An 18,335-nucleotide genomic window follows, 5' to 3' on the forward strand; every position below is an offset into this window, starting at 1 on the left:
AATTATATCAATTACAAATTTGTTTTTAATCAGATGGGGGAGGGATAGAGAACAGGTAGTGATAATCTAATTACCTGTCAGGTGTTTTATTTTTTTACCTGATGATGCTTCTTGAAAGTTGCTCCAAGCAATCAGCAAAATGAATGTAGCTTTAAACAAATTATAATGCAGCATAACAGAACCACACTCCAGTTTAACCATTTCCTTAGACTTGTTAAAGGCCCTCTACTGTAACCTAGTCTTGGTCATAGAAAAGAAAAATTGAATGGTGCAAAAGAAAAAAAGGAAAATAACCTTAATTGATTAGTCAATCAATCCATTTTCCGTCACGCTTATCCCTGCTGGGGTCAATCTCTAGGTGTCTTTGGGCGAGAGAGATGGGGAACACCCTGGACAGGTCGCCAGTCTATCGCAGCGCAACACAGAGACAAACATTCACGCACACAAGGAGAATTTAGAGAAACCAATTCACCTAACAGTCACGTTTTTGGACCGTTGGAGGAAGCTGGAATACCCGGGAAAAACCCGCGCATGTACAGGGAGACCCAGAACCCTCGTGCTGCAAGGCTGCAGTGCTACCCACCTTGACTCTGTGCACTACAAAAACAGCAGTTTGTAGTGGTGTAAACTCAATGCAGTATTACATCTTTTTGTATCACTCCCAATGATTCTAGGTGCAGGTTACCGACCATACTTTTATATTTTTCCCGTAACTTTAAGACCTGCAATTACTTTAAACAAAACACAAAGTAGGAGGACAGGTCTACGTTTTGTGGCTGACCTTTTAAGTTTACAGCGCTAAACCTTACTGATGTAAGGTCATTTTTTTATTCATAAATGGACCAAATGTCTCATCTCAACTATAAAGCAGGGTTATACTTGTTTTCTGTTTAACTTACCATTATTACATGGATGACATATTGAGCTCCCTGGAGCATCTTACAACAGCAAAGTAATACTACTGACTGTAAACAACCGCCTGAGTGCTCTCTAAAGGAAATATTATTAAATCGCCTCTAGAAAGAGCTGCAAACATTTCCAAATCGAGCAGTTTCCATCTTCACTGTAATATATCTGTGTTTTACCTGTTAAAGTCAGTCTCACTGTTTGAAGGAAACATCCATATTTGACCTGCAAATTGCTCCTTTGAAAAGATCAGCTTCCTGTAAATGTCTTTGGAGACTTTTAAAGCATTTCATGCTTAAAAGTTAAGCTAGAAGTTTTGTTTTTCATCATTCACCCCCACACTGAACAATGTTGGTACTTTGTCACATTTACTGTTTGCTTAAGAACATTTTAGACTTGGGTTTCTGAATATGTGGGTGGTCTGGAAATGGACAAACCAAGTTAAAAAAATATATAATTTTCACTAATTTTTCAGTATTGTTACCCTCTTAGCTAATAAATAAAATGTACTAATCATATTTTTTATTATAAGTTATTAGCCATCACATCTGCCAACTTCCAGCCAGCCGCTCCCACTATGGAATCCTTTTTTTCTTAGTTCTGGTTAAGTTGGGAGTTACCGATGTTCCTGATTTTGGTTTGTAAGAATTTGCTAATTTGTAAGCGTGTCCTTTTATTTAAGGGATCCCCTTTTTATTGTTGGTTTTTTTGTATGTATGATTTTCAAAAATAAATCTTAATTTTTTGTTACATAAATATCCATTTCAACCTTTCATAGCTTCTTTGAATTTCGGAGTTGCTACTGAATAGAGTAGGTTTGGATGATTTTATTCTGAAATTCCCTGCAGCTTTTTTGGTAAGCTACCCTACTTTGGGGAGCTGAGACCACTGCAGCATCCGGGCAAACTTCAACATGGCCTTGGTAACTGCATCCACACTGCAGATGATGTGAACTGACAATGATTGTAATGATTCCAATTACATTTGATATCCACACTGTATTCAGCATGAGCCCTGCATCATCATGGGCGTCACAGTGATGACAAACGTCTTTCATCCAGTTTGCAAAAACAGAACAAATAACAATTTAAAAAATATTTGCTCATACATACGCCTATAGTTAATTTGAAAGGCTTAAAAATGTTGTAGGACCTTTAAGTCACTTCAAATTATAAATTTTAGCTTCGTTGCAGAGTACCTTCCTCAGACTTTATCAATAAAATGAAGACAAACCACAAGACCTCTCCTGCCCACAGTATCAACTCAAAACAAATCTTGTTATATTTAGTTTAACTTTGAGATTGTGTATTTTTTTTAGTGAAACCTTATTTACAATGAAATATTGAATATCAATGAAACAAGTTTAAAGTTTATTCTTTGACCTTACACTAATTTAATAAGCCAAACAGCCACTGTATTAGGCAGTTGTTCCATATTGAGCCTGAAGCAACAACACAAACATTGCTACAATTTAATACTATAGCTGAACTGTTATAATAAAAACAAGCTAACAGGTTTAGACATAGTGCAAAAATAAGCAACTAAAAAAGCACAACAAAAACTGGAGGAAGGTGATCACAAGCACAATCAAATGCCTCCAAATATACTGGCACTAAAGTTAAAACTTCCTTCCCATTCTGAGACAGGCCTGATCTATTCCCAACACACTGCAGGCACCAGATGCAGCGCACAGCAGAGACGAGATGCTATCACAAGAAAAATGGGAAGGTGCAGCTTTACTGATGTTCTGCTTTAATACAACATGAAACCGAAGTTTGCAGGGATTCTGTTGCACATCTTAGCAAAACCCGAGGAGATAGAAGGTATTGTGTCCCAGACCTTGAATAAATCTATCGAAAAAGCGGAACATTTTCAAAGTTTTTGTCTGTTGTTTACAGTTATATTTACATGGTGATATTTGAAGGTTTCCACATGAAGTAATAAATTCATATTAGCACAAAATTTTCTTCATAACAGAGCTTGATTCCAAACTTTTTATTTTTGCACTTAGTTTTCACAAAAAGAACCACAAGACAACATACATTTTATTAACTAAAAATAAAGCACATTCTCCATAAGGTCTGCATTACCCATGTGCTAGTGAGAAATTGTACACAAAAAAAAAGAAGAAAAAGAAGACGGGGAGAATAAATGTTCTTATCAGGAGCTTGCAGCTCCAGCCAAGGCATATGTAAGTGCATCAGAGGGTGAAAAAGTACTAGCAACTGTGCTGGTCTATGCTTAAAGACAGCCACCCACCGTCCCCACAATATACACACAAAGAGTTGATGACTTAAAACACTCCTGCTCATGGCTTACTGACCTACTCTATGTGCTCCCACTTTATATTAAATGACAAAAAGAGGCAAAAGTGATTTTGTTTTTACAGAAGGAAAACAGTCAATCAAACCAAGGACTATTTTGAAGACAGTTAAGTTACTTTAGCTGAAGAAATGAAACAAAATCAACTGTTTTATAACAGTATAGATAGAAAAACACATAGAGCTGGTTGTCTGTACAGGTGGTGCAGAATAAAATATCTGCACCCATCAAGTTTCTACTTGGCGCCAAGTTTCCGTATGTTCATGATCAGCCTCTTGCTGTACTCTCTGTGGTCAACAGGCTTCACGTCCATCACTGTGGCTTTGATCCTGGATTCGTCCTGTTAAAAAGAGAGAAAAAAATTTTTTTTAGGGAAAGAAAATACAAATTTTAAAAGGAAGACAAATGGCTGATTAGGGCCATCACACCTTGCAGATTTAGCCAAAGTATGCCCGACGTCCCAAAATCTCCTAAAATGCTGGAATGTGTTGAACTTTTTATGTAGTTTTTCAATTTTTGGCGTATACATAGTGTATTCATAATGAGTCCAAAACTTATGTCCAACGACAGCGTAACTTATGCATAACGCACGGCAATGTAAGTCCCATGAAATGATGAACAAGCATTTCACAGGCATAACAAAGCATTATTTAAAGCTTCTCTCCCTGAGGGAGGTGCCTGGTCTGCATAAAAAAGATGTCTTTGATTGCGGTATTAACCTAGCAGCTGTGTACCGCACGCAAAAAAATTAAAAAAGAAAAAGAAAGAAAGGTTTGCAGTAGCAGGGAGGATCCATCATGCTCACCCTATTATGGGGATGAAGTCTGGGGGAATACAGTTGGTTTCCTCCTGTGAACCCCCTTTTATACCCATATGCTATTATACAGTAGCTGTAAGTTAGAAACATGTTAAGTGGTCGTCTGGAACTAGGGTTGTCAAAAGTATCGATACTGAAACATTGTATCCGAATACAATACTCCTTTTCAAACGTATCGATACAGTGCCACCACCAGTGGCACCTAAGCAGTCATTCATCTAAAGTGCAGAATAGAGGACAATCCACTTTCTGAACACTGTGTGATTTTATAAAATTTTAGTTTTATAAGTTTTTTTTATCAAGCTTGCTTAATATTGTGCACAGCAAACAACCTCAAAATATTGTTATTATTGTTTATTGTATTTATTTATTGTATTTTATTTGTTAATGAAAATATTTCAGTAGAATTTTGGAGTCTTTGTTTTTATCCTTGTGGTATCGAAAATGGTATCGAGTATCGAATATTTTCCTTAGTATCGGTATCGAGTTGAAAAGTTTAGTATCGTGACAACCCTATCTGGAACACGTCAGACACATTGATATGCGTTGGAGATAAGTTCTTTATAAGTTATGCACAAGTCACTCATAGGTTTTGGATAAGCTAGACGCCACCACTAATGAATAACTTACACTTACCTTATGTCAACGATCAAATAACTTAGCTGTAACATATTGCCCACGTATGGCATACGTAGGAAAATTTTGAGCGTGCTCAAAATTTCGACATACTTGTCATATATCGTGCTCATAACTTATCCAACTTATGCCGGTGTTTTCGCCATATTTTTCGTACGTCAGGCATACGCTGGTCTAGATCGTCAAGATGTGACAGGGGCTTTACAGTGTGAAATAAATGCTTTTACATACAATATGATTTGTTGCAGCTTTCAACGCAGGTACTGCCACCACCACCAGAAAATAAAGATATCCAATGGAACAGTATAAAGTTATAAAAGTTAGCTAGCAATGTTTACTGAAACAGTGTGTATAATACTGCAGAGCTGATTAACATTAAAACCCATACATATAAAAACACACCCAGCAGTTTTACTCCACATGTCAAGCTTTCTTTTCTGGCAAAGTCATTTGATTTTGACTTTTTTTAATTTGTGGGTATGATCAGGAAATCTCACAAGTAGCTCACAGAGCCAGAGTTTAAAAAACAAACCTATCCCTTTAAGATGCAAATTGATAACAGGCATGCATGCACCAATTGTAGTATTAACAATACAATGTGTATTCTAAAGTACATAATAGAAAATAAGCACAGTTCAGACTGTTTAATTACAAAAAAGGATGACATGTGTAATGGTATTTATGAAGAAATTGGATGCAAGCATCTTTTATCCCCTGCAAGACATTTGGAGCAGCCATCTGAACTGCGATGGCATTTAGCTTCCACAGCTGTCTAGACATGGGAGGTCGTTTCTCTCAGGGCCATTCATCCTTGCATTTAAACTGAGGTTACACTCAATTTTTTCCCCATTAATCCTCTGCTGTTGGAGCGGGTAAATGCAACTCATCTTCCTTTAGAACTGTGCTCCCTCGCTTTCAGAGCTATCATATACATTGTGTGTTTCATATAAAGAGACATTGGGCTACAGCTGAAATAAATGGTTTTCTATTTTGTTTGTTGAATAGCTCAAAGTCAAAGGGGGCTTTCATTTAAAGTTTCATTATCTTATCCGACTGAAAAAGCTGAAAACTTTATTTAAACACCCTTAAAGGTAAACCGAGATTAAATTAAAGTTATATAATCGGCTAAAATCAGATGTTTTCTGCGTTCTTCCCCAACATTAACAAAAAAACAAGTTTGTAGATAAAAACAAGATTGTTTTGCTCAAAGACTTTCCATTTCTAATTTGACACAAAGCACAAATCCTTCAAATTTAGGTGAAGTAAATCATCTTTATCTCTAATCTTGATTGGTTTAATTATGATCACTGCAGGAGTTTTGCTTCATAGCAACTGTTAGAGATGCTAACAGCATCACAAAATTTGATTAGGTGTTGAATGCTTTAAAGAACCACATAAAAACATATCAGTCTATCAACAACAAATTTACCCATTTCATACCTCAAATGTTTAAACTTAACATTAAAGGTTGAAACAAAGTTAATTTAGCCTCTTATAGCTGCAAAACAGAATATTTATATGCTAACTGGCTTTTTGAGAAAAAACAGACATTTTAAGACCTTCAAGTATAAAGGCTCATTAACAGTACCAAGGTTTGAAGAAAAAAAGGGACACCTTTTTTTCTATGGTGTTCAACACCATGAAAAATCACAATGTCAACGTTTGCACTGATGTGTGATGGAATTAATTTACAACTTTGCACAGCAGCCGAATGTCGCTCTAAATGTGGATTTTGATGACTTCCCTCAATACAATGCAATAAAAAAAAGGGGGGGGGGATAAAAGCTAATCAACATCTCATCCTTACCTGTATAGTACTTTTATTATTTTATAGGAACAGATTTCAATCATGAAAAACTTGCAGGTCACCTCTTATTGGGGTGTGGGCATGTTTTGTAATTTACTTACTCCAAAAAGGGGATATCAAAAGACGTGCCTAAAAATACTAAGGGAAATAATTGTAAACGTTTCATCCATTTCCCATTAAATTAAATTCCCGTCAAATTCAGAGATACATCTTAAGCTTTTTATTACTGCTAAAACAAAGAATACCAAAGAATACATCAGTCACTCATTTAATGGAGACATCAGGATGTTGGTTTCCTTGTATTTGTGTCGCAAGACTTTCACAACTTTTTTTTTTTTTTTTTACTTTAAAATTGTCTGCTTGAAAACTGCCAGGTCTTCCCTATATTGTAAACCTAGGATTACATCAGAGTATGAAAAAAAAAAATTTACTAAGTCTTAGGGAAAGTTATTTTTCTTAGAAGCTTAATTTAAGGTTTTAGTTTGGCTGTAAGCCTTAATTCATCATAAAAAACAGAAAAATTACCTGAAGTACAGTGCTCTGTGTGTAATAAATTGATATGATATACTATTTTACTTAATGATACTTAATCAAAAAAAAAAATAAACCATTTGATACCATCTTTCTATGGCTTTTTCGTAATTAGTTCTTATTCTGCCAAATATTTGCATTAAAACTGTAATTTTCACATGTTAAACTGTGGGGTTAACATCCTTTAACCCAAACCAGTTATGTAGCCACAAATGGGCCATTTTTCTATACAGTACACTGAACACTAAAAGTGCAGAAAAATTAATTCTGATTCATAAATCCCCATTTTAATTATTGGGATTGTAATTTGAACAAAACATCTTTGTATTGCTTTTCTTAAAATGAGTATTAGCTGCATATATACAGCGCTAGTTTACACCAGCCCTATCAAGTATCGTCTAAAAGCAAACAGGTATGTTTATGTTACAATGACCAGCTTGTAATTCTGAGCGAGATTGCAGGTGTCTCTGTTAAAGGAATATGGGCTGTGGCTACATGGGCCAATACATGCTTGTAATCTGTGCCATTGGCAGTTAGGAAGCCGAGCTTACTGTGACTGACACAGTGGTCTCTTCTGTGTGTTAAAGGCGGATGCCGCCTCTGGCCCACATCCAGACTTCCTGCTCAGAGTCCCAGCCCAATCAATTCTTTTATGCGTTTCCCTCAAAAACAAACCTCTGTCTGTGTTGCCTACAGGAAACTGTGGCCGCTGTTGAGCTGTGCGCGAATTCTTCACAGAGCTACTGAAAATCAACAGCTTTCTGGCACAAACACCTTTTCAGAGGTGGTAATGACAGCACAAATGACAGACAGGTAGACGTGTTAATGAATGGAAAAATCATCAAAAAGGATGGACTGCAGATGGAGCATGTCATTCTTGCTTTGTGATTTAAGCTTGAAAAGAAATGTACAGTGGATATGAGGAACCTTTATTTTTTATTTTGTACATTTATGTGATCATTTATTAAGTTAACTTATGTAAAGGATTGTTTTTATAATTCTACAACATTTTCAAATTTTCTAAATACGTTTCCTGATAGACCAACAACTAACTTTTAGTGCTTAATGGAAAATATTTGGGGATTGGAAGACTGATATTGTATATCCTCACGGTAAGACATGGTGGTGGCAGCATCATGCCGAGGAAAAAAAAGAATTACAATCGCAATCCAAGATAAAAGAGCCTTGTAGAGGCTTTGAGCGAGATAAGAATTGATTACAGATTTATCTGCAATCAAACAAACTACCCTAAATATACAGTCAGAAATACAAGGATGTGTGTCAATAGTCCAGGCAAAGTGATGAAACAAATACTTTATAGATGCTCTCTGTCATTTTTAATTTAAGACATTTTGGAAAGAAAAAAGGGCAAATATGAAGATCTTATAATCTGTGAAACTGCTACAATTTAAACCCCAAAGACATGCAGCCATAGGCCCATCAAAAGTTGGTTCAGTACAGAAACTAATAATAGGGCTAAATGTCAAACTTTAGCCAAACCTTTAAAACCGTTCATCTTCCTTAGATCTGTGCATATTTTATGATTTACTAAAAAATATTTGTTTGGCAAAGAGATTAAATGTGTAAAAAAAAAAAATAAAAAAATTGATGCACAAAGACATTTTCTGAACATCAGTGATTTACTCACATTATACGTTTCCAGCTTCACTCTGTTGCGGAAGACGAACGTGTTGAAATTTGCATGCTGAAAGATCTCATCAAATGCTGATTCATTCTAAAAGAACAAACAAAAATATTTTTTCATTCTCACTTCACCAAACCAATACAAATCAAACAAATCTATTGATACTTTCTATTAAACTCAATAAAACACATAGATGAAATATAAGAAATTAAATAAGCAAGGATGTATGCTTGTAAAAAACTTTTTTGCCGAGGTTTACTTCCTGAACTGGCCACATATTTCCTGAAATAACCATAATTTTTTTTTTTAAACAGCAGACTCACAGAGTCCTTGAGCTGGCCCAAGTAAGCTGCATTCTGGCCCAGAATGGCCTCTGCACTCTCCTGGAAGCAAGTTACCCACTGGTTGTCGCCATAATCCGCAATGTTGGCCTGATGAGTAACAGAGGGAAGAGAGAAGGTAAATACGAATAACAAGAATGATGAGGTGTTTAAAGTGAAGTGAAAGCCCTTTGGGAAACTCCTCCAACTCCCATTGTCATTGTGACACAGCACACACAAGTGAACACTGCACACCATGAAATTGCATTTATGCCTCACCCGTGCAGCCCTCAATGGCGCCCCAAGGGAGCAGTGTGGCGGGACGGTACCATGCTCAGGGTACCTCAGTCATGGAGGAGGATGGGGGAGAGCGCGTTAATTACTCCCCGTTAATTACTCCCCCCACCAACCTGGCGGGTCGGGAGTCGAACCGGTAACCTTTGGGATCCAAGTCTGACACCCTAACCGCTCACCCATGACACCCACCCAAAGTGTGAAGTTGGCTGATACTGCAGAGTATATCCTGCTGCTTATCCTGGGAAAACGCACAGCATCAGTGTGGAAGCAGATTCACAACTTATTCTACTGCTTGTGAAGATCAATATGTTAACTGATGAAGGCTACTAAACAAAAACATCTTATTGAATGGTCTACATTTCAAAGTTCTGTTTCTCACTAAGCTTTGTCAGCTTCTTTACAGGAATATTAAATCAGTAATTTGCTTCCAAGCTGAGAAAATGTTCATTCGTGTTAATTATTGAACACACTGTAATTTAGTAGTATAGAGACGTAGAACACTAACACAAAGCTGTAAAAAAAAACGTAAGTTAAATTAAAGTTGGTCCTCAGAGTTTTACAGATGGCATAAACATTTGTAGCCTTAATTGCAAAGAGCAGTTAGAAGCAATGTTGTGAGACAGTGAAAAGGGTAAGAGGGAGAGAAGTTTAGGGTGAAGGATATGGAGGGAAAATAACACATTGAGAAAAAAATGTTAATACAAACTTTAAAGCATAAAATGGACCTCAGCTACAGCCAAACAATAACAGCGGTTTAAAATATGAACATTTCTATGCATGTAATGCGTCATGGACAGTACAAAATAGGGACATGGATTATAAGTATATATTTTCTTACAGATAGAATGAGGCGGTACTTGAAGTTGGGAAACTCTTTATCACACTTCTCACAGCGGAACATGCCATTCTGTTGGTCAATCACTTTTTTGTTGCAGTCCTGGCTTGGGCAGGCCTGATAAAGGCAGTTCTCCTTGCGCAGAAAAACTATGGTGGCTATGCAGGAATAGTAGTCAGCCTAAACAAGCAGAAAGTTACACAAGAGCACATTAAAGATGTAAAAATCTCTCTTAAATATACATTTTTTTTTATACAATCCAGTCTTCATGCACTCAGGACTTTTACAATACTTTTTTTTAATGTTAAGCTTTAGGATAGAATTCTCAGGAGAATCAAAGGATGTAGAGTGGATAAAAAGGTATACAGACGAGGAATAATTTTTTGAGGCCTGCACCATGAGGGTAGAGTAGTAAAAAACAAACCCTTTCTGTAAATAAAAACATCCCAGCTAAGGTCATTTTAAAAGAAACACATTGAAATGCAATAGAATGTGGAGAAATACGTTACGGTCATTGACAACAGTACAGACATTTTTAACCAAAGCTCCAAAACTAATGCCTCACAAAAGTAATATGTCACCAGAAAAAAAAAACACTGTCCTCACTGTGAATCATAATAGTGCCAGTATCATGGTTTGGGATCATTTTTCTTCAACTTGCAATGGGTCCAAGTTTAAGAGGCAGTAAACTATGAACAGTTCTACATATTAGTCATTACTGGCAAGATACTTTCAGGATTCTGTGAGAAAGCTGAAGATGAACCATCGGTTACCAACAGCTTACATCAAAATCAACAACTAATGCTTCACCATAGCAAGATTAAACCTTAGGAATGGTCCAGCTAGACCATGGACACTTTATTTTGATTAAACATCTGTGGGATGATACAGAGAAGGCTGTGGAAAAGAAAAGCTGCTGGAATATGATGCATCTGAAGAGGCTATTACCCAAGAAAACCGTGTTGGAGCAAAATCAAAACCTTCTCTGGAGGAGTATTAGTTGAAGGGTGCCCATACTAATGGATCTCCATCACTTACATTTATCATTTCCACTTTTAGGTAAATTAGTTAGGCTAGATGAAGATCAACAGCTTATAGACAGCAGGAAAAACTTGTGGAAATACTGAATGGGGCCATTTTCTTATCTCACAAATCCAGGCCTTTACAGGACTGTGGACATCTTTATCTACTGCTAGCAAGTAAAAAAACAATCATAATGCATGGACTAAACTGCAGGGAGCTGATGCATTTGGAGACAGGAAGCAAATGTAACACACAGCTTTTACTTGCTTTCCACAGCAGGTTGAATCAGTAAGACAGCAACTGATGAACACATAAAAACATCAAGATGTGTTCCAAATTCCTGCAGAATGTCCCCCAACAGAGGGAAATCTGAGTCACCATAGGCTTTGATAAAAGGCTAATGGCTCCTGCTCAAGCTCAGGTTCTAAACATTGTCCTTTTCCATCTTGGCATCAATGTCCACTGTACTTTATTAAAAAACAGTGCTCTAAAATGCATAAAACTACATGAATTAACAAGCTTTTCATTTCTGTGCTACAAAAAAAAAAAAAAAAAAAACATTTTGTAAACAAATGGCAAAAGGCTATGGCTATTTTAATACCCATTGTTACACAAAAATAAATGTCAAAAAAGTTTCAGATTTTTTCTGTGAGCAACTTTTGATGTAAATGTCTCCAATTAGTCTATAATTGACCTGTGAGAGACAAAGGGGGGAAAGAAAAATACATAAATCTTGTCGCCATGACAGACTGTTAAAAATGTAACGTCAAGCAAACAAGCAAATTGTGCCCAGTTGCTTTCAGAAGGGGCACAGCATCAATGTAGAGACTTCAAGTTGTGGCACAGAGACGAAACTATGGTGACAGTACTTTGTGTGGAGGGGTCTTAAAAAGCCTGACCCCCCCACGCTGCCTATAGGATATGACAGTCTGAGGTCAGCCTCAGTGATACGTTGTCATAACCATACTTTGTTAGATGATATACAGAACAGAAACAGGCAACTTCAGATTAAAGTGATTTTAAATTGCTGAACTCTTTAAAACAGTGAGACATTAACCTATAGTTTAAATGTTAACGCAATTAAAAATACTTCTTCAATTTGAATAGATTATACAGCAAATTATTTCAAGATTTTTTAATATTCTTTTCAAGATCAAGGCCTAAAGCTAGTTCTTATTGGACTAAAAAAAAATGTGGTTAAAAGAACTAAACAATGTACTGTCAATTGTGTACTAATAGGTATATGTACTCAGTGTTTGGTTGGGGCTCTGCATCCTGTCATGAGGGGATTAGCAGGGAGATGGTGGTTCAGAAGGCAGCCTCTTTTCTGTTATTCTGCCCCAGGGCGCTCTGGGTCCTCTGACCTGTTAAAGAGCTATACGGGTGCAGGTTATTTACAGTTTTAGAGGCTCTGAGAGGTATTTAGGGAAATGAGGTTGCTTTGACAGCCGCCTTAAACATGCATGTAGTGTTGGGTCCAGTATCACCTTCCAGATTATGATAGTTTATACATTCTTTGTAGAGTTTAGGTCAGCCCTGTTTTCTGGTCAATTAGGTGAATTGATGCCATTTTTCATTAAACTGGGTGTTTAAACTTTGAGCAGTGTGTTCAAGTGCAAAGTCATGGCAAGAAAATAAAAAGGATGCTTTAAAATTCCCTAGTGAGCAGCAGCACCGACTTTTGACTTGTTGTAATGAACTGGACCAACACCAGCAGATGGCACGACCCCCAAGCCTACTAAAGGAAAACTTTACTTTAATCCTCATATAAAGTGGATTCGGTGCCAAACCCTCCTCTTGATTCTGCGAAATTCATTTGCAAAAAAATCTTTGAAACACCAATTTACCATACAGGCTTTTTTTTTTTTTCCTTAACCAAGGTAAGACTTTATGCGCTCCAACTACATATTGCTCTGGTGCAAAGATTCCTTGATAGATGTTTCAACTTAAAAAAAAAAAAAAAAAAAAAAAAAAAAAAAAACTGAGCAAAGATCTGGTTGTAATCTAATTTAAGCCTGTTTCAGGGTCACTTTGTTATAATGCTTCTCTGGCATCAAATTTATTTCCATTGTTAAAAGCTCAAGGTTGGTTTTGCAGGATACATGTCTTTTTAGTCAATCATTATCCCTATGCATCTTACCCCTGCAATTTCTATATTCACAGATGTGGCAAAACACAAAGTTAGTTTCTCTTGCAGTTATCTTTAAGACTTCTCCTCCTTTTGGACAATATCAAAGACCTTTCATCTGACTAAATCAGCAGTCTTCCCTGTAATTGAGGATTGAATGTCATAACATTTCTGCATTAAAAATCTTTTGACATTCTCTGTAAATGAAAAAGTGAATTCCAGGTGTTCATTAGCTGCGAGTCACAATCATTTAAATTAATAGTTATACTTGCTTGAAATGTATCACTGTGCAATTAACCTACCAGTTCTGCTTTTTGGTTCAAATGACTGAAATAAATTAACGTTCTATTGTATTTCATTTAATGAGAGGTGCCACTATAGGTCCCCAGTGAGCTGAATACCTGAAGTGCATTAAAATCCACACTGTGATCAGAAATAATGTGGAACAGAGCATAAAAGAAGAATAATCATAGCATTAACAGTATGAAAGGATTACTCACAGCTTTAAGCATAAAGAGATTTTTGATAAATGTACTTCATGTTACCAATTTCCAAAATCCCATTGTTCACTTTGCTAAAGGTTAAACACTTGAAACCCTGTTTAATCCATACTTTTTGTTCCAGTTTCATTGTATACACAAACATAAAATAACAAGGTCTTTCATCTTCATCACCATCATAACTGAATACATTTAGAATTTCTCATGCCTTAATACAAAACATATCATATTGTTATAATTACTATAGCTCAGTACATTTTAAATTACCCCAAATTATCAGAGGTAATGCATCTGCAGAGGTCACATTATCTTTTAGAACATTTCTCCACTTCTGCTAGCAGTTTTCTGCAATGCCACAAACAAAAGGTTAAAATGGAAGAAAATGGATTTGCCTTACTATTGCATGGGCAGCCATTTCATTACAGGGCAAGGAATGACGCCTATGTAATCTTCACAATCAATACCAGAGATAAATGCGTCTCACCAGGTACATAAACTAGAACTATAAGCGGACATCTACAGAGAAGGGGGATTAATGAGCAGCAGGTGATAAATGTCGCTTGGATTTGATTCTAAACATAAATGGGGGTGCAGTGATATTATATTTTATTGATTTTATTCATTGCACTAAGACTAAACAAAAATCCCTTTTACAGCATAAATAGAAAATGGAGGCAAAGGCACAGAAATTAAAGCATTGTGACCCGTGTGCACAGATTGTTGTTTAGGGCTCATAAAAAAACATTTTACTGTCTCCTGAAACATCCCAAAGTCACCATTGAATAATGTTTGTTGAGTCAACACAGTCTTATGTATTTGTGGCTTAAGATAATGCAGCATGTGTGTGTACCTTGTCGCCGTGTCCAAGATGCTCCGACTTAACATCAGCCAGTGTCTTCCAGTTTTCCATGTAATTTCCACTGCCGCCTCTCACCTCCGTCAGCGACTGCCCCTCCATGGCATGGCCTTCTTTGTCGAACCTATAAGGATTAAAGTCAGAGGGACAGCTAGTTTTACCCTGGTTACAAATGATAAGCACTGATAAAAGCATCCATTGGGTGGTTTGTTATGTTTACTGAATGTGCTTTAAACAAAAGCACTTGGTTTTGTGTATTAATTGGGGAAAAGCGTAGAAAATGAGAAATCTGATTTTTGGAATAGGAAACTGCAACTTTTCGCTTTATTGTTTCTGCAAAATTTACATTTGCAATCAGCTTGTTCACTAATAATCCACCATACAAATCTTACTTTCCAAATGTAAATGGCGTACTTCACTAATTTCCGGTTGCAGCCGTGTTTGCTAGCGAACAAAAATAAAATAAGTAAAATATAAACCGGTGCAATTAATGGGAAAAATGTTTAAATGTATTCTGTACATTTGCAGGAAACTCCTGACACATGTTGCGTGAGCAGCATAAAAACAAGGGTTTATGAAGAAGGCCAAGTCACCTCTGCAAAACAACTTCCACAGCATCCACCACAAAAAGAGTCAGTGACAAACTTACTGATAATATTTTCACTCAAACCCATTTGAGCCACCATGGCTGCAGTTTTAAGCATGAACCCCAAGAACGTTAAACAAAAAGACGAAAATAACACAGGAACCCGTTCATTTTTCCTGAAGCCAAAAAATTAACTGCTCAACTTGCAAGTTTGATCTTGATTACCTTATATACAATAATAGTAATTAAAGAGTAGGCCTGTCACAAACAAAAAAATTGAAATTGGGTCAACAATTTAGTTTTGGATGTTTGTTTGTTTCCCCTCCATCTGCCCTTCTTTCTAAGATCAGAAAGGGTTTCTTTCTAGTGCACCTGTCTCCAGTCAGCCCTCCCCTTATAGTTTCCTTACAGTAATGGGTGCAGCATAAGAGCTTTGCAACAGAGAAGCAGCCACGCAAACAAATGCTAGTTGAGATTCAGAAAAACAGTGGAACTTTATTTCAAATTGAAAAGTGACGCCTGCAATGTGGAGGCGCTTTGAATTTAAACCAAATAGTATCATCATTTATCACAATATTTCTGTTTATCGTCCAGCAAAACCACTTATCGTGGCAGGCCTACTAAATAGTATTTTGCAACCAACTTTACTACAATGACAAATATGATGACATTTTTAATTAGGACTGAAACAATTAATCGGATTCATCGATTATTGAAATAATCGTCAACTAATTTAGTAATCCATTAATCGTCAGCTAGAGTATACAGACTGTAAAACATGCCTTTAGCTGAGTAACCCACTTATAGTTGTAATTATACAAAAACTATTATAAAAAAAAAAAAAAAGTTATAAACATTTTGCCTTTAAGATAAAAAAAAATGTTTTAGTCTGTCAATATGCTCTATCCAGAACTCCAAGAGGAAAAGTTTTAGTTTCACCTGTTGGGTTGTTTTTTTTGTAAAAAATCTTTATGGAATCTTTGGCTATCCAACTATTAATCGAAAAACATAATCAACAGATTTATTTGCTAAATAATTGTTAGTTGCAGCCCTAATTTTAATAAAACTTTATTAAAAAACATTAAAAGACTTTCTGACACGGTTTCTATATAGTAGCAAGTTCAACCCATCCTCATGCTGACTGTAGACAACCCTGAACATACATAATCTACAGAGATCAATGGAAAATAATATGATCAATCCAGCTATGGTCAGTATTCTAATTCAGTTTACCATTTACCTTGGTACCATTACCAAGGTATGAGCCACAATGCATTGGTTTTTACATGCCTTTTAGAAGAACGTCTTAACATAAAATAATTACTTTTCCAAGCAAGGGATGCATTAGCCTTCGTCAGATGGCTCATCTGAGAATATAGAAGGCTTGGAGGGCTTTGAAATGAATCAACAGCACAGAGACGGATGAATTGGCCAGGGTCAGGGCTGATATCAAAAAGAAACTTGTTTTCATGCGATGGTCTCGGTTACTGGAGAAAAAGACAATAGGTGGAAGATGATGAAAAGGCAGCTGAAGAACTCTGGTAGGGTGGAAGTAAGAAACTAGTGGTTGAAGAAGATTAATTCAAGTTAAAAGGGTCAAAGATCAGAGTTCACTAATTGAGTTCCATACAAAAAAAGACCACTGGTTGTAAATATGACAGACTGCCTTTTTTTCTTCCAGGCATGACTAATTAAACATCGTCCACATTAAAAATTCAGACTGTGGCCCAGCACAAGCCCATTTCCCCACCTCTGACAAATGTGAGCAATTCCATCCAGTGGCAGTGATTTCCTCACTTGTGTACCTGCAAAGATTTGCTTTAATTGCAGGCAATCACTAATCACCCTCTGCAAGATGAAAACGGCAATTATTGGACATCTCAGAAGACGAATGTCTCTACAGGGAAAACCCATGTAGCAATTGAGCTGAATTGGTTAAAACGGCACCCCATGTTTAAAGGGTATGAATGGAAGCCTTGGATGTCATGTCGAACATGCGGATTCAACAAAACTGAAAATGCTAGACCAGATACTATTGTAACAATCTGGTATGAGTGTGCAGACATCTATAGACTTTAAGAAAAGGAAGAAGAAAGACCGATTACAAAGAAGGGGGGAAATTTTTTGTCCATCGAAGCATCAACATTAGCTGTAAGCAAATATGATGCATTGTTAACGGAAAGACAAACTAACTGCACAATAGGAATTAAAGACAGACTTGTAGCAGGGAGCACGTCAAATATGACCAAGTCTGTCTAAAGGACAGGACAGCAGTGGAGAAATGTCTGAGGAAGAGGCATGAAGGGATGAGGAGAAAAGTCTAAGTAAGCAGTGTTCTCAGCTCCAGGCTAAGACTCTCATGCCCAAGCTGAGAGTAGCAGAGACAACAAATATGATTCCTCTATCTTCCATGACATGTGTATAGGCCTTTCATCTAGAGCAAATGACATGCTGTCAAATGCAGAACTTGTTTCTAAAGTAAACAATGTAGGTATAAAAATGTGTACAAATAGAAATGAATACAAGTAAGACAGTATATACCATATATTAAAGAAGTCCTAACTTTTAGCAGAATAGGTTTTAGATTCTAATAAAAATCAATGACAAATGCTTTAATTAAGACATTAATAAAATGCCTAATGAAAGTTAAAATAAGTCCAAAATAGCTAGAGTAAAATCCCTGTATGTTAGCAGAGCTACAACACATCTTTTAAAGGTCAGGATAAACATTTAATTCAATTAATGAAATTGTTTGATTGCCTATCACAAGCAGTATGTAGCTCCTTAATCTAAAAATAATTTACCATTACCTAATGACTTCCTTAATCACTCTCCATTAATGAAAAACAGCTCATATCTTAGTGCAGAAAGATAACATTACTAGCCACATATTTACCAACATGTTATATGAAATTCAGAGGAAAAAAAGCATAATAAGACTACAACTGGACTATTGAGAATGCTTGTTTATTTGCGCTCAGGCTCACTTAATTACTGTCCTAACTGTCTGACTTGTCTCTGCAAGTAGAAATACTCAAGCCCTGATAAGGATGACAGAAAATGTAAGCTCGGCTAAATGAGATAATGGTAAATGTCTGAGGGTGACTGCATCAAGGAAAGAGAATA

At 36.4% G+C, this 18,335-nt stretch overlaps 1 protein-coding gene across 1 annotated transcript in view; it reads right to left on the reverse strand.

Moving 5' to 3' along the window:
- Nucleotides 1-2,886: 2,886 nt before the first annotated feature.
- The window catches only part of rpa1 (replication protein A1), a 28,019-nt gene continuing 12,570 nt past the window's right edge, over nt 2,887-18,335 (reverse strand). Inside the window, exons 13-17 of the mRNA XM_038303393.1 lie at nt 14,618-14,747; nt 10,120-10,296; nt 8,988-9,095; nt 8,668-8,754; nt 2,887-3,568 (exon numbers count right to left, since the gene is read on the reverse strand). Coding sequence (XP_038159321.1) covers nt 3,464-3,568; nt 8,668-8,754; nt 8,988-9,095; nt 10,120-10,296; nt 14,618-14,747 — 607 coding nt within the window. The 3' untranslated portion in view covers nt 2,887-3,463. The remainder of the gene's footprint in view (nt 3,569-8,667; nt 8,755-8,987; nt 9,096-10,119; nt 10,297-14,617; nt 14,748-18,335) is intronic.

Source organism: Cyprinodon tularosa, unplaced genomic scaffold (genome assembly GCF_016077235.1).
Source record: "Cyprinodon tularosa strain WSP-4 unplaced genomic scaffold, ASM1607723v1 ctg51, whole genome shotgun sequence".
Classification (NCBI taxonomy): domain Eukaryota; kingdom Metazoa; phylum Chordata; class Actinopteri; order Cyprinodontiformes; family Cyprinodontidae; genus Cyprinodon; species Cyprinodon tularosa.